This window comes from Rhinichthys klamathensis, unplaced genomic scaffold, assembly GCF_029890125.1.
Source record: "Rhinichthys klamathensis goyatoka isolate OS25496 unplaced genomic scaffold, OSU_Roscu_1.1 h1tg000177l_1, whole genome shotgun sequence".
Lineage (NCBI taxonomy): Eukaryota > Metazoa > Chordata > Actinopteri > Cypriniformes > Leuciscidae > Rhinichthys > Rhinichthys klamathensis.
Window position 1 is genome coordinate 1,872,661 of NW_026606706.1, and position 20,884 is coordinate 1,893,544.

General features: G+C 38.2%; 2 protein-coding genes across 2 annotated transcripts in view; one reads left to right on the plus strand and one right to left on the minus strand.

Annotated features, from left to right (window-relative positions):
• Window positions 1-9,673, plus strand: part of hs6st3b (heparan sulfate 6-O-sulfotransferase 3b) — an 89,966-nt gene extending 80,293 nt beyond the window's left edge. The window contains exon 2 of the mRNA XM_056260745.1: window positions 8,848-9,673. Within this exon, the coding sequence (XP_056116720.1) occupies window positions 8,848-9,562 (715 nt within the window). The 3' untranslated portion in view covers window positions 9,563-9,673. The remainder of the gene's footprint in view (window positions 1-8,847) is intronic.
• Window positions 9,674-15,749: 6,076 nt separating this feature from the next.
• LOC130094389 (2-oxoglutarate receptor 1) lies at window positions 15,750-16,951 on the minus strand. Its single transcript, XM_056260633.1, has one exon. The coding sequence runs from the start codon at window positions 16,926-16,928 to the stop codon at window positions 15,939-15,941; it is 990 nt and encodes a 329-aa protein (XP_056116608.1). The 5' UTR covers window positions 16,929-16,951; the 3' UTR covers window positions 15,750-15,938.
• Between the last annotated feature and the right edge of the window lie 3,933 nt (window positions 16,952-20,884).

Below are 20,884 nucleotides of genomic sequence, written 5' to 3' on the forward strand. Positions count from 1 at the left end.
TAGAGATGGTTGTGCGTGAAAATCCCAGTAGATTAGCAGTTTCTGAAATACTCAGACCAGCCCTTCTGGCACCAACAATCATGCCACGTTCAAAGTCACTCCAATCAACTTTCTTCCCCATACTGATGCTCGGTTTGAACTGCAGGAGATTGTCTTGACCATGTCTACATGCCTAAATGCACTGAGTTGCCGCCATGTGATTGGCTGCTTAGAAATTAAGTGTTAACGAGCAGTTGGACAGGTGTACCTAATAAAGTGGCCGGTGAGTGTATATATATATAATTTGATATATAAACATATATATATATATTGTATAATAGACTAATATTAAAAAATATTTTAATACCATAGCACTTGTTTTGTATCGTTATTTGCGCAAATTTCAGTTCCAAGAATAAAAAAAATTAAAAAAACACTATAATGTGTTTATACTTCAGTTACTATTTGTCAGCAATTATTGACAGTGAATCTGGATAAGGAATAGAATAGCTCTAAGTGTAAACTTTCATTAGAGCCCAAAATTATCTGTACAGTAAAGCATTCAAGAATAGCAGCATTTTATGTGTCTGTGGTTACAAAGGGTCATTTGGAGTCTCCAAGTGTCCTTTTTTGGGAAGCGCCTAGATATAAACTTAGATAAACGAGTAAAACACTAATTTTCTAAGGTATTGTTATCAAATTTTAAATTGGGCTTGGTAAGGCTTCATACTGTGATCCCATTGTGTTTTCCAGCTAATAGCTCCCAGCTATTTATCTGCAGGCATCTGTTTACAAAAACAATGTAGGCGGAATGTTTTTTCCCCCCTTTTTTAGTGTGTTCAAAGTTCTATTACTCAGTAAGACTTACAGTGATTCTGACTGTTTAGGAACAAACCTCAAAGTGTCCCCTTTCAAAAGAGACCAAAAACCATGCATATACTCCAAATGGTTCAAGAACAGCATGCAATTTATTTTGGGTATGCCTTTTTTAGGCGTTTTAGGACAAATTTTACAGGAACGCTAAAGGAAAGGGTAACTAATGTTAACTAATGAACCTTATTGTAAAGTGTTACCGTTATCCTTAACTAAAACAACTTCTCTGCTCGCTTCTCGACGACTGGCTCTTCCCCTCTGCAGCACATGTTTGGTATCGTTTTAAAGCATAGCATTCCAACTTTGTGAATATTCATATCGAATTATCAATGGCATGAGTCTGAACCAATGAAATGTGATTTTCAAACTCATGCTGATGTAAACAAAACAATCTTACGCGCGCTGACTGACACATCCGCGCGATCCAGATATACACATTATACCCTACACAGAATTACAGTATTTCCAATGATCTGTCCTGGCGAGTATTCACACAAACATCATCTTTCATGTCTTAAAGGTGCTCTAAGCGATGTCACGCGTTTTTTAGGCCAAAACATTTTTTGTCACATACAGCAAACATCTCCTCACTATCCGCTGGCTGCCTGTCCCCTGAACACACTGTAAAGAAACGCGATCTCTGTAGACAGCCCAGGCTCCACAAACAGCAACCAAAACAAACTGCGGCGACCCACTCCCCGAAACATAACAAACTGTTCCAGCCAATGACCGACAAGAAGGGTTTGGGGGGTTAGTGTGCGGATGAGGAGGAGGGAGGGTCTAGCTAGCCTCCGTTTTGTTTGACAATAGTTGGAACGTCAACAAGAAGTGACGTCACCCAGGATCGCTTAGAGAAGCTTTAAGTGAGCATTTGGTTGAATGTTGGGGAAAACATCTGGGCCCGTATTCATAAAGAATCTTAATGCAAAGAGTAGCTCCTAGTGATAAAATTCTAAGAAAATTCTTAGAAATGTGGGCGTTTACTCTTAAAATTAAAGAAAAAATCCTAGTAAAGAAAAAAGTAATTCAGAAAGCATCTTAACCCTTAAAAGAGGTCTTAAGGTCAAAATTGTTAGGAGTACGGATGAGGACTTTTAAGAGGCTTAAGAGTTTCTTTAGCAGAGGAGAAAATGACAGAACGATGAAGAGGGAGAAGAAATGTGATGCAGACAATAGATGACAGTGAGTTAATAAGACGCTATAGATGAGATTGTGCAGGGATCATGTTTGTGACTGATCTTATTAGAGACACGCTAATATCTCCGACACAGCGCAGGAATGCCATAACGCCAGAAATGAAAGTAATCACTACATTAAGATATTTGGCAAATGGGAAAATGCTATAAAGCAGCAGTGATTTGGGTCTGTGACAACCTTCTGTAAGCAGTGATCACACAAACATTACAGCACTTTCAGAACCTCTTATTGTTCATTTAGTTTCCACTGGACATTCCCACCTTGCAGGCTCAAAAAAACTGCAGTTATGAATATAGCAGGCTTCCCTGGTGCGCACAAGCAGGGGAATGAACCGTTAATCATTTGCGCTATAAGCTCCCACATCCGCTTCTCGCTCCATGCTGTGACACCCGGCCCGAATTTTCCTTTAATAATGGCCTGTGTTCATCCACTAACTGGGCTAACAGTAAACACGGTTCTTCTGACCAGTCGGGCTTTCTCGTCTTTCTTGTTTTTTAATTCATGTTTGCTATATTAAAACAAACATTCAAACCACCACTTAAATAGACAGCAATCAGTGTAATTCGAAAGAGTGGAACAATTTTTATCATTCTAAGCCAATCAAATACCTTAGGAAATTAACAGCAAGGTAAAAAAAAGGATTTATATACATAAATATAATGTGTGTGTGAGTAAACTCTATACTTAAAATGGCTCTTTTTTTTCCTTCTTGGACAACCAACCAATCACAGTCTTCAAAAGATTATGTCATACATAGCAACGGGGTCAGCCCCGCCTCCTCACTAAGATGAGAGTTTTTGTCTTTTCCTTACTCAGAGTTGCTCTCAGATCATTCCCGAATCGCTCTTAAGCTAAGACTCCTACGTAAAAGTTTTTAAGCTAAATTAAGAGTTTTCTGAGAGGATTCTTAGAATCTTTATGAATACGGGCCCTGATGTATAACATTATATTATATCCGTGTGGAACAGTAGGTCTTAATATATAGGCTGTCTGTTTCATTAATGTTAATCAAACAATTGTGGTATCATGAGTGTAATGCTGTTCGATGTTATGGGAAGAAGGAGGCGGGAACCGGCGAACATTCAAACAAACTTTAATAAATAAATAAACCAATACAAAATGAAAGTAAAGACAGCAGCTCCTCACGGACAACTGCTGTCACATATAACAAAACACAACATAAAATCCAGGCCTGGACTCTCTCGTTCTTCACTGTCGTCGCTCCTCCTTTATGCTTCCGCTCCTCAGTGAGAGATACGAGACCGGTGCGTTGCGCAGGTGTCGCTCATTAGTAATCACGCCACCGGCCTCGCGCCGCTCTCTCACGGCCCTTGACCTCGTCCTGCTCACCACATACCCCTATTGCCCCTCGCAGGCCGGGGGGTACACCCGAAACTGCGCTCTACCCCCCCTCCTCCGGGGGGACCGGCAGCTGCGACACCTGGGGGTACGGACAGACGAGGCAAGAGAAAAGGAAACTGAAGCATGAGGAGCGACAGAGACGAGAGGGGAGAGAGAAAAATTCGTGTTCTGGTTCCCGGACACACTGCCGCTCGGTCCTCAGCCAGCTGAGAGACTCAATCGTGGTGCCATGCGATGGTACTGGACATCCGTTGGCGGACGGCGATGGCTCCTCCGGTCGAGGGCAGCCGTCAGCGAGTCCTCCGTTTCCTGCTCCGCCCCCATCCTGGCGTACGGCAGCAGGCTCCGGGCCATGGCGAACAGGAGCAACTCCTCCGCTCCCTCTCGGACGGCAGTCACCCCTTCTCGACCCAGGAGCACGGCAGCGAGCTCTCCGTCCCACCTGCTGTTCAATCGCTCCAGCACCACCGCCTCGGGTATCCATCGGCGGTCATCGCTCTTTCGTGCTGCCCGACCTCATCACTACCACGATCCCCCTCAGCAGCGAGGGCTCTCCGACAGCGTGTCCCTCCTTCCTCCCGTGTTTCGGCACCAATGTAACGCTGTTCGATGTTATGGGAAGAAGGGGGTGGGAACCGGCGAACATTCAAACAAACTTTAATAAATAAATAAACCAATACAAAATGAAAGGGACGACGGACGACTGCTGCCACATATAAACACAACATAAAATCCAGGCCTGGACTCTCTCGTTCTTCACTGTCGTCGCTCCTCCTTTATGCTTCCGCTCCTCCGTGAGAGATACGAGACCGGTGCGTCACGCAGGTGTTGCTCATTAGTAATTACGCCACCAGCCTCGCGTCGCTTTCTCACGGCCCCCTTTTTTGTCTGATTCCAACAAATCATACATTATTTTGAAAGTAACAATAACTCATTTTAGAAAATGTGCTCATTGCGACTCATTTTGCCAGCACTGGTCACATATTTTCAGTATTTATAATTTTGAAAACTGAAAATATAAAAATAAAAGCGAATTCAAAATATGAATAAATACTATAATAGTACATATAGTATTATAGTAGGCTATATACAGTACTAAAACAACATTGGACCAAATGTTCACTTTTAAACTGTAATACAAATCTTGCAGATCATTTACTGACATGGACTGGTATTAAATTAGTTCCAGATTACTAGAAAACACAAACTATCTGGTCAGAAGTACACTTCAGTCAAAGCCCTTGAAAGCTTCTGGAGTCAGAGAAGGTGAGAGAGAAGCAGCGTTCTCTATCCCAGGCGTCTGTCATCTCTGGGGGAACATCCAAACTGCATCATTCACTATTCTTCCCAGCACAGAGGCAGTCACCACCTGCTTCAGTCCCATTCTCGATCAGACCATGACTGTGCCTATAGTTCCTCTCTCTTCATTAACGCATCGGCCTGCTGCTAATAGCAGTTTGGTGGCATCTGTTCCTTCACGTGTTTTTCAAACATAAGCGCAAAATATAACAGTTGTGATCTAATTTACTGAATCTTTGGCTATACCTTTGTCCATTCTTTACAGCATCAAATACAGCTGTAACTTCTGTTAAAAGAAACTTTTACATTTAGATAAAGTGAACAAATAAAAATTGACCCTATTTGCTTTTTTGATGCACTTTCATGCTGTATTGTGAATGATTCACTGTGGATGTTATTACAAATAAACAAATTCGTCTTCATAATCTTTAAAGGGCACCTATTATGCCCATTTTTACAAGATGTAATATAAGTCTCAGTTGTCCCTAGAATGTGTCTGTGAGTGGAAGGAGTGCTGTTTTCGTGTATGTATCTTTAAATGCAAATATGTTGCGGCTCCCCACCCCGTTTTCCAGAAGAGGGCAGAGCGTTTAAAGCTGTTGCCTAGGATACTCTGCCTAAAACTAAAACATTGATTATCATCTCTCGATATACTTCTGATTTATTGGTTGAGCGCACACACCTGAAGCACGCGCACAGAAAGCTGGCTGTCAGACAGCATGTCCCGTTAGTGTTAAACTAAGTTCTCTTTCACGTCTTATTACGCTTAAACTGCCAAATACACTTAAGGTTATGTCAAAAACACACAAAGTTAACATAAACACAGTCGGTTATGTCTTTGAATGTAAACAGCAAGTAAAGAAATCGCATGTGTATATTAGATCTGTGTATTAAAGTGAAAGCAGCGTAATACTTAGCCTGACGTCATCATACTCAGATTCTAGTCAGAATATGAGTCTGATACTGCTCCATTTGGGCTATGATTATGGGGCGTGTTTCAACCGAACCAGGAAAGAAAATTCCTCTGCACTCAATTGGATAGACCTACAAATAATCAGAGCAACGGAGTAAGTGACGTATGTTGAATCCCTATAGGGAAGGATGGCAAAAACATCTTTCCGATCGCCAAATGCCTTGATCGCGGTTCTCTGTTCCTCTTTTAAAATGAATGCACTGTCGATATCTCCTATAACAGACGCGATGACGGAATCTACATATCTCAATTCTCCAGCGGCAGCCACCTTTGTTTTAAACGAATTCATTGACGTGATTGATTATGCTACTGTTGATCATCTGTCCATCATCGTATAAAGCCCCTAAGCCTTAGGGACTCCAGTTATGAGCAAAACAACAAACAACCTTGAGTGTGTGATACAAACAAGACTTATAAATATATCTGATCTGTCTCAGTCGCCACACTATTTAGGCATCATTTTAGCAAACTTTGATTTGCACTGGGTCCCTTCTGGCATATACTGTAACACACTTTTCACCATTCAGTCATTTTCCACAATGCATATTGTTTCACTAAGAAAAACACTATTACAGTACAATGTACGGACCCCCACACATGACATGCAAGGGAAAAACAAATTAAGAATAAGTTCACACAACTTTTGCATTCATGGCTAGATTTTATTAATTTGTTCCCTTGTTTTTGTTAAATTGTGGCCACGTTGTACTAATTTGCTCCCTCATTTTATTTAAATTGTGACTAAAATAAGGAAACAAATAAGTTCAACGTTGCCACAATTTTCCTAAAATGAAGGGTACAAATTAATAAGTTGTGGGTATGACTTGTTAAGTTGTTGCCTATCTGGCCTATTGTGGTCTCTGTAAATGGGTTGGGAATGGAAAATTTAGTGCTATGCTAAACTAGTAGGATAAGCTATTAGGTGTGTCCTAATTTGCATACTTGTGCCTTTTTGTTGTATAAATAGTGTGAGTAGTGCATTCACACTGTTTTTCTTTCTTAAATTTTAATTTATTTCAGTATACCACTATTTAACCTACAAATGTCCTCCATGTCCTGCACTGCTGAAGACGAATTAATTGAGACATGTTTAATTTTTTTCACTCTTCTGTGGCTGTCCTCTGGCTTGATTGAGAAGATGGTCTTTCTCTGTAAAAGACGCAGTGATGCGAGTAAAAAGAATATGTTCCATTTTGCAGCCGCTCTGTGCTATTGGATTACCCTACATTGTATGACTGAAATGTTGAGGTTAGATGACAGGTTGATAAGGTTCATCACAGTTATCAGATTTTCATTAAAAAGAATAACACATAAGCTCTGCAGAATAGAGCTGTTTATTCATTATGCTAATTTGCTTACCAGAAAGGCTAATTCTCTATTGATACCCACTGGAATTTCCTGTGGGTTTTTAGAGTAGGTTTTTTTAATACTCATTTTACTATTTTAGTTTTCAGTAATGAGTAACACAAAGTCTGTTGTTTATGGTACTTGAAGAAACTTTTGTTCTACAACATAAACTACTAATTAAATTACTAGCAAGTTGCTAAAAGGACTTGAAATACCACAAGGATCCAAGTGTACGCCTGACAAATTGTAGTTTAGCAATGTATTAATAAAGTATGTTTTTACGTTACATTTAGCGATTTAGTCAATTAAGTCGCTTTTCAGTTTATAAGTAAAATTAAACCTGTGGTTAATGTTACTCCAAGAGACGTTCATGTTTTGTCCTATGACATAAATGACAAATTTGCAAAACGTGCATTTGGGGAATGCGACATGCACCAACCATCCCATACTTGTTATGAGAAGCGTTTATCACAAGGTCAACAAAAAAGCACAGCAAATCTGTATTTAAATTTTTTTTTTATTACAATCAGAATTTGTATCAGAAGATTTGAAGATTTTGTCCACAAATCCTGCAGGCCTAACCTGTAATTAAGTTAAAGGTGCTGTATGTAACTTTTTTCACTCTTTTTTCACTGATTCGCTAGTCGGATTTCGCATGATATGAGAGAATACTCACCCTCAAAGTTGTCGGATGTAGCTCGAAATATATAATTTAAAGCCCTTCTCTTTCTTACTCTTATATGTGACAGCTAACTGCCTCACAATATTGTTAACATCATTCACGTTAACCGCGGGAAGTTCTTGTAAACAGCGAGTGTAATTTGCCATCATCTCCTAATGCAAAAACGGCTTCCGACGCAGCACCGGATGTAACTGGACGGGCTGAGACAAAACGCGGAAGCGATCGTGCATAGAGCCAATTGCAAGGGGGTAATCCATCAGCCGGAAGTTGAAGCCTCGTGGGAGCCGTCATTGTAGCAGAACTTCAACTGCTGTTAGCATTCCATTGACTCCCATTCATTTTGGTGTCACTTTGACAGCGAATAACTTTACATCTGAGGCGTCCAAAGACTCTATTTGTCCATTATTTATTTCTAAAGAAACACGACAATGTATAAAAGGCTCCATTACCTTGTATCTTACGTTATGGCCCCGTAGAAGCAGTTTTTGTAAAAATAGCCTAACGATTGCGTCATAACAAATCGACTCTCCGTCGCACAGTAGAGAAATTACGGTATAGACAGGAGGAGAAGCTCGCAGGCAATCGGGGGGACGTGGAGGCATAAAGTCCGATAAAGTTGAGGGAGAAGCCCATAGAGAGTCATAAAGTTGATCCTGCTGCTAGCTCATGGACAGCTAATACTCACTCTCTCCGTCTCTGTGAGATTCGGAAGGGAATTATTCAGATTTCACTCGGCACAGCTACTAGAAGACATACAGGTTGCTCACGTGACAGGCTCAGTTTGAGCCTGCGCAGTACGCCTGGCTATCAGCTTTTAACGGGCTTCAATTTTCTCTGTTGAAATCAATGGGGTCGCTGTGTCCATTTCTTTTACTGTCTATGGCCAATTGTCATTGTCATTTGCGCTCGTTCCTGTTGCGTGTGCTCAAACTGGCAATCCGTGTGAGCGCTGTCCAGTCTGAGGAGCAGGTGGCGGGAGAAACAATGATCTCCGATATTTTTCTTACAGACTGCACCTTTAACATTACTCAGAGACTTTAATGCCTTTTTCTACAACATGAATTACAACATTAAATTGTTAAAGAGAAAATAAAAAGATATCTTTATTGAAGTAACTTTGTGATTATCATTCCAGGAACTTCTACTATATCACCATGCTGCGAGACCCTGTGTCACGTTACCTGAGCGAATGGAAGCACGTGCAGCGCGGTGCCACCTGGAAGACTTCCCTTCACATGTGTGACGGCCGCTCTCCCACACAGGACGAGCTGCCCACCTGCTATAACGGAGACGACTGGTCGGGGGTCACTTTAAATGAGTTCATGGACTGCCCTTCAAACCTGGCCAACAACCGGCAGGTGCGCATGCTGGCCGACCTCAGCCTGGTGGGCTGCTACAACCTCTCCACCATGAACGAGAGCGAACGGAACCCCATTCTCTTGGCCAGCGCTAAGAGTAACCTCAAGAACATGGCCTTCTATGGCCTGACGGAATTCCAGCGCAAGACGCAGTACCTGTTCGAGCGCACTTTCCGTCTGCGGTTCATTTCAGCCTTTACACAGATCAACAGCACGCGCGCCGCCAACGTGGAGCTGCGCGACGACATGCGCAGCCGCATAGAGCAACTGAATTTTTTGGATATGCAGTTGTACGAGTTTGCAAAGGACCTCTTCCTGCAGAGATACCAGTTCATCCGCCAGCGTGAGCGGCAGGAGGAGAGATTGAAGAGGCGGGAAGAGAGACACTGGCTTAGGGAGCGCCGAGTCAACCAGAGCAAACAGCCCAGTGTGGAAAACCAACCTCAGGTCACCACAACTGAGGACTATGCCAGCCAAGTGGTCCGTTGGTGATATCTCTTGGAAACATGCACTAGGACACAGAATACATAACGGCCCACTTGAGGAAGAGTAGGTCACATTTTGAACTTTAGCATTCTAATGCTAGAGTTTCTTTTGTCGTGAAGCCTGTTGCACTGCAAAAAATCATTGCCTTGAGCAGTATTTTTGTCTTGTGTTATGTACTAAATATTATCTAAATAATTATTTTTAAAGAATAAATTTAGAATGAATCACTTTTCTAGTGTTTAGCATAGAATCAAGCAAAATTGAGTGATAATTTATGCTTAAATCGACAAAGCAAAAATTGGTGGAGAACTTTAATTTGAAGATGCATATCTGCCATTCAAAAGTTTGGGGTTGGTAAGATTTTTAATGTTTCATTTATATGTCTCATATCTTTTCTATAAATATATATATATATATATATATATATATATATATATTAAAGGGATAGTTCACCCAAAAATGAAAATTAGCCCATGATTTACTCACCCTGAAGTCATTCTGGGTGTATATGACAGTTATATTAAAAAATGTCCTGGCTCTTCCAAGTCTTAATGGCAGTGAATTGCCGTTTCTGTTTTGAAGTCCATAAAAGTGCATCTGTCCATCATAAAAGTGCTCCACACGGCTCCGGTTAATAAAGGCCTCAAGAGAAGCCATGGATTTTTGTTAGTAAAATACCCATATTTATAACTTTATAATCTAAAATAACTAGCTTCCGCCAGAAGACTGTACGCATACTACGCAAGTCGACTTGCGCCACAAGAGTAACCCGTGACGCATAAATGACGTAGGATGTAGGAGTATCGTAAGCTTAGACGCCTCTCGCGGTTTAAACAAATAGGGCTGTGCAACAAACTGAAGCTCCTCTTCTATTATATAGAAATCCTCTGACAGAGAATTCTCTTCAAAATCTCTAATTCGCGACCGGTGTTTTGTTTTGCTCTTTCCTCTGAGCTTCCGTGTTCGTCATTATCTGTCGGAAGCTAGTGATTATAGTTTATAAAGTTTTAAATATGGGTATTTTCCTTACACAAAAGCATCACTTCATTTCAGAAGGCCTTTATTAACCCCCCGGAGCCGCGTGGAGCACTTTTATGATGGATAGATGCACTTTTATGATGGATAGATGCACTTTTATGATGGATAGATGCACTTTGATGGACTTCAAAACAGAAACAGCCATTCACTGCCATTATAAAGCTTGGAAGAGGCAGGACATTTTTTAATATAACTCCGATTGTATTTGTCTGAAAGAAGAATGTCATATACACCTAGGATGACTTCAGGGTGAGTAAATTATGGGCTAATTTTCATTTTTGGGTTAACTATCCCTTTAACTGCATGCATTTTGCAAAAGAACATTGTTTTGGTTGTGCTTCGGCTCTGGCTCTTATTACTCGCCTGTTGAGCAATTTTTTTTTACAACATTTCAAATCCCCAGGTCTCGCCATCTCCAAAAGCCAAGCCAGTCTTGATTCTCGTTTTATGACGAACGTTCTCTTTTTGCCAGCTGTCGACTCTCCTCTGTTCAGCGTTTTTTTTTTAAAAAAAGGGTGATTCCCTGGAAGTTGGAGATTTAGCTTTGTCCATGTCACCCTTTCTCGTTCGTTGCGACAACTTACCTATGCCACTCTCACACCATAGCTGGTGAAACTTTTCTCTATTTACGGATGTGACGAGATCACTGATCTATATGTTCTCTTTAAAGATCAGTGGATGAGATGCGCAGATGAGTGACGTACGTACACAATTTCCTAGGAAACCATTCCGCCCCGTCTAAAATATAAACACTTATAACAGGCTTACCATAGTGAGTCAGGGTAAGACAAAAAGAAGGAAAAGAAGGATTAATGTTGTATTGATTCATTATTTAAATGTTTAATTTCTAAAAAAAAAAAAAAAAAAACACAATAGATTCTGTGATGAATAGAAACTAGAAAGCCATTTGAAATAGCAATCTTTTGTAACATTATGAATGTTTACTGTCACTTTTGATCAATGATTTATGTACTTGTTGAATAAAAGTTTCTTTCAAAAACTTTATTCAAAATCTTACTTTCCCCAAACTTATTTCAATGGTAGTGTAGGTATATTTTCTCAAAAACTTAATATATTATTCCATTTAGTTAAGCTGAAAAAAAATTGTTAATGAGATTCAACTTATTGTCCTTGTACAGAGTACAAGTCCAGAGCCAATGAAACGCAGCAGCTTGTTAGCAACTTACATTTTCACATTACATTTATTCATTACAGTAAGCAAACACATTTAGCATTTTTATCTTGTTTCGAGAGTCTAAATATTTTTTTTGTAAAACATGACAAAAATACTGACTGAGAATTTTTTTTACAGTGTGGTTTCTCAAGATTTCTGAATTTCTGATTCTTTTGCAATGAAATCGAGACTGCAATGTACATAGACTGCAATCCAAAAGCTGAAAAAGATGGATCTGTGCTTATTCGCCAAGCAACATCGTTGTGAAGGAACAAACACAGAGTATTATAAAGGTACAACACACTACAATGTGAGGGGTGTACATTCAAGCTGTGTTCTTGCATTCAAAAACAGCTAGAGATAGTGAATGGAAAAAAATGCTGACAAGTTTTTAATGCCCAGGCCTGTTGCCAGTAGAGATTCTCAGACGACACTCTCTGAGCTCTCTCTCTGAGCTCTCTCTTTTTCTTTTACTTTTTAAGAATCAAACTTACAGCACGGAGACAGTCTGTACTGAGAATCTGTAGTCTCTGGTAGTTTCTCAATGATATGTTGTGCAATTCAGGGTTAGCAGACACAACCACAACAAGAGCCTCATCTGTGACATACAATAGGAGCAGAGAAATGTTGCAGTTGCTACTGTAAACCATGTAAGATATTAAAAAAAAAAATATCCTTCATTGCTTTCTTTTTTTGTCACATGATTCATTGGAGAATGAGTTGCACAACTGTTTTTTATACAAAAAAGAGTGAGAATGGTATTCTCCATGTTTTACAATTGCAAATATAAGTATGAACAAAACAAAACAAAATTAACCCATCCTGTTCCCAATAACTGTAAAAAGTGGACTTCAGCTTAATGATTTTCAGATTAATGAATTGTTTTAAAACTCTGTTTGAGATTGAGATTGTGTGTTAAAAGGGAAAATTAACTTAAAAACACAATGCTAATAACATGAGAGGCCATGCAAATAATGAATGAACAGATGAAATGTGAAAACGCATCACATTTGTACGCCCTCTAATGGTGAATTAAAAATCACATCACAAAATTGCACCCAATTGTACTTCAATTGCTTGTCTAATTATGATGGTTATAATACTTCAGCTCATGTTTGACTTGGAATGGAGCAATATAAAGACTTTAGGAATGTTTGTACACAAGATAAATCCAGTATGGAACTGCATTATGCTGCAAGAGAGTTTCAGGAAGATTAAATCAATGGGTCAGTATTTGTTTCGTCCCCAGTGCTGTTTCACACATTTCTGTAGTCCTCATTAAAACGTTTACTGTCTGGGAGAATATTTCTGAAGCCAGAACTTCCAAGTCACATGGAATGAAACTCTCTTTAAATCCTTGAACCACTGGCGGTAAAAAAAAAAAAAAAAAAAAAACCCAACCTTTTCTGGTCTGTACTTTGTAGAACTTTTAAAAACTATATCCACAGATGCTGTGTGCAAATGAATAAAAGATGTAAACACATTCACATTTTTTGATTTGTCTATACATAAAAGCAAATAAACTGTCTGTATATTGCTCATTGTGGTTATGGAGAACATAGGAATGCTACATTTACAGATTAAAGTTTTGGAATGCAGTACCAGAAATATAATGATTTTAGACCAAAAAAAAAAGAGAGAAAAAGACTAAAGTGGAATGTTTTGTTTTCCTTGTATATGCTGTTCCATGTATTTTTTTTTTTTTTTACTTGAATCTGTGCTGCTATTTGTGTTTTTTGTTTTATTACCTTAGCCTTTATTGTGTGGCCAAAAGAGGTTTGTATACCAATGCAAGTTTTTGTGTGTATGTGTGTGTGTGTGTGTGTTTTCTGAAATATCAGTGTTGCAATGTATTTTAATTGCTTTGTTCACTTAAGTGCAATATGATATTAAAAATAACCCCTTATGACCCCTTATTTAACAGCGATGCTCAAATAAATATATCACATTTCTCTTAAATGCATAATTATATTGACCCATGGGCTGAAGCGCAATAAGCTTGTTCATTTTCACATGAATTGTCAGTAAAGTTTTAGCTCTGCAAAGGTCTGGCATCAATTGTTTGCAGGTGCCATTTGGTTTGTATCTATTTTGTATCTACTGTAATGTAAATGTGTTTTACAGATCGTGTGGCATTTAACAGGTTAAATACATGTTGGGGCAACTGTGGGTAAAATCTCAAAGGTGCCATATTCTCTGTCTTTGTGATTCAACCACTAGAGGGCAGAGAAGCTCCACCAATGTTATAATGTTACCCATTGTTTACACAGTGTCGAGAATACTGTGCTTGAACCCTGCATAAAAATGCATTTCTGCATTGATTACTCATAAAATGTGGGTTTATCTAATTTAACACTGCATAAACTTAAAATACGCAAACAATTCTACTTTTCACATTTTCTTCAATGGGTGACCAATACAAATCTGATTATATGTAGGCCTATTTCTAAAATGAAATTGGCAAACGAGAAACATTAGCGCACCTTTAAAAGAAAGAGTTGGAGTGACCTATAGAGAAAGGTCATGATTTTTCACCTGCACTAGGAAATGATGCATTTCATGTAATTTGGCAAAATGAAAATATGTCATATTATTAGACAATGCCTGATTCATCCACTGGTCACCTGAAAACCATTTTTCTTCTCATGGTCTGCAGTGACATATCCTGTGTGTGCCTTCAAAGTGTTTGACAGAAATGGTGTCATCTAATTGTTAGGTAGGCTAACTGTCAGAAATATATTTTCAGAACACAGGTTTTTTTTGTAGGCTATTAGTGTCTGGGGACAAAAAAAAAAAAAAAAAAAAAAAAAAAAAACACCTGGCATTTGTGTAAGTGTGTAGTTTTGGTGCAGAGGTTTGTTTTGTTTGTTTGATTAACTGTGATAACTGGAGAAAATGTTATTGATCTTTAAGTGATAGGCTGCTTTCGAATGTTTACTTTCCTATACTAAATAGTAAGAAAAAAAGTAGAATGTCCGAATTCACAATGTTTATAAAACAGTAGTTTATGAAAAAAGTGGTACTAGACATCTGCACACTAGTTGTTCTTTTACGGTAATGATGTCTTCTGTCTGTGTTCTGATGGTGTCTTCTGTATTTGGCATTGGAAAAAATGAAAAAAATGAGCTCATTTAAGAGTTGGTTCTGACAATCCTTTACAAACATCACAATGGAGCAACACAAGAACAGAGAGCAATGTTTTGATTGAACTGAAAGAAATGTTAGGCTGTTTACACTAGTTCCTTGCATATATCATGCCTACTGAACTGATATACTTCTGGGAGTCTCCACTTCTGCCCATAAATACTTTTGTGTTTCCTTGTCTGTGAAGATTATTAGTCATTCAGGTATTCAAAGGATGTTTTGTTTTGTGTGGGCGTTTGTCAGTGGACAAATGATCATGGACGAGTGGAGAAACTTTTTTAATTAAGCATCTGACCCAGAATAATTTCTATATTATTTGTATCTATCGTATTATAGTTCACGCATTTTGTGTCCTTATTGTTGAGTTTGCACCTCATACCAACAATAAAAAAATCCAAAAGTTTAAATTTTAATAAATAGGTTTTTGCATACATGTTACCTTATTGTTTGACAGTAATATATACAGTGTATATGTATAAGAAATGTTTAAATTAAAAAATTAAAAAAATTCTTAATATTTACCGCACAAGATACACAAAGCAGCTGCAATACAGTTAAAACGCTATTACCCACTATTTAACATTTTGTTCAAGTCCATGTACTAAGATGCTAATAAATATACACTTACTGTTCAAAACTTTGGGGTCCGTAAGATAAAAATATATGTTTTTTTAGGAAAGATGGATTAAATTGATCAAAAGTGACAGAAAAAAGCATTTAGGTTACAAAATATATATATATTTCAAATAAACGCTGCTATTTTGAACTGTGTATTTTTTCAAATAATCTTGAAAAAAATGCATTATGCTTTTTTAACAAAAATATTAGGCAGTACAAATGTTTTGAACATTGATAATAATAAGGAATGTTTCTTAAGCACCAAATCAGCATATTAGAATGATTTCTGAAGGAACATGTGACAGTGAAGACAAAATGGCAAATTACTGACCCCAAACTTTTGAAACATAGTGTGTGTAAAATACAGTACACACACACACACACACACAATATGTAGGACACAGTATATCAGATCCTCAAGAGGTCTGTCTTTGACATGTTGTTTGGTGTGTGGATCACAGATATGGTGCTGCTCGTACGTTCCCTGTGCACAAAACTCCAGAGAGCCTGTTGAAACTTGTCTCCTGCCAGTGTATAAAGCGCTAGGTTGAAGAAGGTGTTGAGCCCCGCCAGTGGTCGTGACAAGATGTAGGCTGCATGGATGCCTCTTCTCTGCATGCATGACACACCAGTTCTGCGCAGGCTATCCACCCTCAGTACACGCATGATATGATATGGCAAGAAGCACACCACAAACACCACCAGAATCAGAATGGTAAGCATGCGAACTCGGGAACGACTCGGCCTGTTTCTGGATATGCTGCTTCCCAGAGCACCTGCAATGTGAGTGTAGCTCCAGCACACCACCAGCAATGGCAACACATATCCAAACATTGTAAGTATCCAACCGTACCACCATACGTCCAATGGATTATTACTGGCGAAGTCAACGCATTGTGTCATGTTGTTTTTTTGCCGTAAAGTAATCATCCCCAACATTGGGCCAATCTCCACCAGCGAAACGGCCCAGACAGCCAGACAAGCCAAGATGCCCCATCTTTTCCTCCGCATCTCTGCAGCCTTCAATGGATGCACAACTGCGACGTAACGGAAGATGCTGAGGCAGGTGAGGAAGAGGATGCTGCCATAGAGGTTATAGTAGAAGCAGAAGCGAATGAAACGACACATGAACTCCCCTAAGATCCAGTTTCCGGTAATGTAAAATTGGACCAGCATAGGTAAACTCAAAGCATACAGCAGATCAGCTACTGCCAGGTTCACCATTATAATGCTGCTGCTCTTCCAGGGTCGGAGCTTTGCCAGGTAAGTGATGACTGCCAGGAAGTTTCCCACAAATCCAAATACAGAAATTATGCTATACATCACTGGCAGATAATAACTCTTTATGTAGTCATCAATGGGAAGACAGTCAGTTGAATTCAGTTCCAGGCCTGCCATTGCTTTCTGTTGCTTTTCAAAAACAAATACACAGAGGTGACAGTTATTCTATTATCTTCTTGTATATTAAATGTATAGATCTAATCTTTTGAATCCATTCACCAAAAAGATTTTTTCAGATTCATTCACTTATTCGACGAAGTCGAATGGCCTTTTGCTTGTTAAAAATGATTCACTGAATCATTTACACAACCGATTCACGTGATGAACTGAACAACATGTTTCTTCATGAACGAGATGTGTAGTTAAATTATTCAAAATTTGCAATAGCCTACTTGTCACGAAACCAGTAACTTAAAAAAAGTTTAACACTAATAAATGAAAAACATCAGTACAAGTGAATCAGAACAATTTTGTCAATATTCGTTCTAAAATACAGATTCTGTCGTGAACAAAATCACTAATCAAATTTGCTCCGAACAGAAAGACGAGCCGATGAGCCGTCCAAAAACTATGGCGATATGACCAAATTACCATTTTACAGAAATACGTTAAATGCCCAAATAAACAAACAGCAGCATTGCCATTGTGTCATGTTTAACTATGATATTATGGTACTGTGCCATAAAAAAAACAATGTCATATCCTGGTTCTTTTTTGTACAGTCTACTCTAAACCATTAACCTATACATTTAGAATTTTTTCAACATAAGGCATTTTGCATTAATATTCACTCACCATGAAGTGCTAACTTCCTCCTCAAGTTGTTCAATTAATGCAGTATCACGAATTCACACAGTCATCAGCAGAGTTTCAGTGATTTGTCTATCAAGTGTCATCTGTGTTTTTGTATTGTCTGGCTTCACTTCCAAGAAACACATGCGCGTGAAATGAGTCAGATTGTCCACCACAACAGTGGGCATTATCCCTTGAGTTACTATTTAACATTTCCTGTAACTTCCTGATACAGACACATTTCCTGAAACATTTTATTAGAAAAAGTCTTTATAGCCCACATACAAATAGACTGGCAGTGGAAGGTCTATGATTAATCATTCATTTCACAAAACTGCAGTTCTCAATATTTCTTGCAGACATACACCTGCATCATGTGCAGTCCTTGTTTGAAAATAATTACTATTGCATGAGTTTGACATACATCTGATATCAAATGTCACAAGTTCAGATCAGAGATGACTCTACAGCTAACAGTTTCTGCTTGCAGCTAGCAGTATTTTTATTTGTAAAACTGAATAACGAAGTAAGATACGTATTAGGTCTACGTATTGATAAAGCACCATTAGATTGTTTTATGGATTGAACCGGGAAGTTCTTGAACACACCTTAAGGTATGAGGAAACAGGAGGACAAAGAAATAACCGAAGAAATAGCCTGTGTGTCAAATAAATTAGACACACGGCAAATCTGGACAAATTAAAACGATTACAGCGGAGAGTATTGGTTTGTTTTTGTGCTCTTCAAAAGTGCAAACTGACTTTTTGTAATGCCTTCTAAGGCTGAATTTATTTGATCAAAATGTATAAACTGTGATGCATTTTTTTCCACGATCCTTTGATGAATAGAATGTTTAAAAGAACAGCTTTTATTTTAAACAGAAATCTTTTTGTAAGATTATAAATGTCTTTACTGTCACTTTTAATCATTTCCACACATCCTTGCTGAATTAATTTTATTTTTTATTCTTTCAATTCCTTTCACAAAGTCAAAATAAGTAAAAACAAGTCAAAGTAAACCTCTGTAAAAGTAATAGCCTTAAGACAAACCATCAACAGACCATCAACAACACAAACATTTGCATTAATATTTGCTGTGCTCCAATAACTAATCAAGTGTTGCCACTAGATGGCGTGCTGTATTCATTTAAAAAAAAAGAAAAAAAAGAAAACCCAGCAAGTATTATACATATCACATACTCAAAATAAAATAAAGCAAAAAAATGAATGTGGTTGTCTTTTCCCATCAAATGTCATTTTATAAGTTCTGGATGAACCAGTGAAATAACTGGGATCATCCCGTACCCAACTTCTAGACAACTCTTCCCATCACATGATCCGTTCTCTAGAACTAAGCCTACCGAATCTGGCAGTTAGACAGTTTGTTCCCAATACCTGGAGAGAGGCTGACTTTAAAATAAAGAAATGCTCCTTTGTGAAATGTCAGAAGCCAGAAACATCAATTATTATTACTATAAGCAAGCAATAATTGAAAATAATGTTCATAGTTACATGAATTAAAGGGATAGTTCACCCAAAAATAAAATCAGTAATTATTCACCCTCATGTTGTTCCAACCCCGTAAGACTTTCGTTCATCTTCGGAACACAAATTAAGATGTTTTTGATTAAATCTGAGAGCTGGATCACTCCTCCATAGGCTTCTAAGGGATTGGAACTTGCCGGCCCAGAAAAGTTATTAAAGACATCGTTAAAATAGTCCAAGTGACTACAGTGGCTCAATCTTAAGTTTATCAAGCGATGAGAATACTTTTTGTGTGCAAAAAAAACAAACAAAAATAACGACTTTATTCAACTATTAATTTCCTTCTCTGTGGGCCTCGAGTGAGTTCACGTAGTGTAACTGCGCAGCGCTTCTGTGTATGTAGGCTCACTATTGGCCGATGCTGGTCGTGTGTGTGATGCGTGTGACGTACAACACAAAACTGCTTACGGGGTTGGAACAACATGAGGGTGAGTAATTACTGACAGAATTATCATTTTTGGGTAAAATATCCCTTAAAATCATTCATAGTAGGCCTATATGTGCTGGGGGTAACGCATTACAAGTAACATCAGTTTCGTAATCAGAAAACATTTTTCAAGTAACTAGAAGTAACACATTGAAATTTGAAATTTACAACAAAATATCCAAGTTACTTTTTCACTCTATAAGTAATGCGAGTTATTATTTTCCCATGCATAGACTGACACCTCTCCCCATGTTGAGAGAAATTGGGAGTGAGGTGCAGCAGAGGCCTTGGGTGCGCTGTGTAAACATTTGCATTTACTGATCTCACTTGTACAAAAACAGACTCAATATTCATCAAAATGAATAAAAACAGTCAAATCCAAACTCATAATATTACGCAAACCTGCAATAATTAAATGTGTTAATGTGTATTTATATGTATTTAAAGTTTGCAGTGAGAGTTTTGAACTTATTCTTCTGCAGTGACAGAATGCCAGCAGCTGAAAGGTTTGTTTGAGGTGCGCCTTGTACACTCTTAGAAGAAAAGGTTATAAACCTTAAAAGGTATACTGTACAGGCATTTCCTTCAGCCTTGGGCTTATAAATGTAACTTTTGGTGTGATAGGGCGTTTACATTTGCCAAAAATAGAACTTTTGTTGTTGTTGTTGTTCTTGATGATAAAAAACAAACAAGCAAGCCCATAGGTGAGAAAAAGTAACGCAAAGGCCATGTAATGCATTAATTTACAAAAAAGGAAGTAACACAATATTGTAACACATTACTTTTTTTTTTTTTTTTTTACTGTGTTTTTATTGATCATTTTTCAAGCTTTCAACATTTAGAAAGACAGGGGATGAAGGGAAAGAAAAGAAAAAAGAAGCAAACAATAGAACAGGGGGTATACATTCAGTTCTGGAGCAAGTATAGTTTTACATATAATCATTGATTGTTTACATTGCAGTACTCAATCCATTTCTTCCAATATTTTAGAAATAAGTCCCTTTTAAGTCTCAAAATAAAAGTCATTTCTTCCATATTAAATATTTCTTTAACAATTTCTATCCATTCTCCAAGTAAGGGGGTGTCCGGTTTATACCAATGCCTTGTAATACTCTTCTTACATGCTACACTTAATATATTAACAAGATATATATCTCCTCTCAACACTGAGTGTGTGTTATTTCCCAGATACAATGTATTGAAATTTCTTGGTATTTTATAACCTAAAATCTTTTGGATCTCCATCAAAACCATGTTCCACAAAGGTAATATTTTGGGGCAACTCCAGAATACATGAAGATGATCAACAT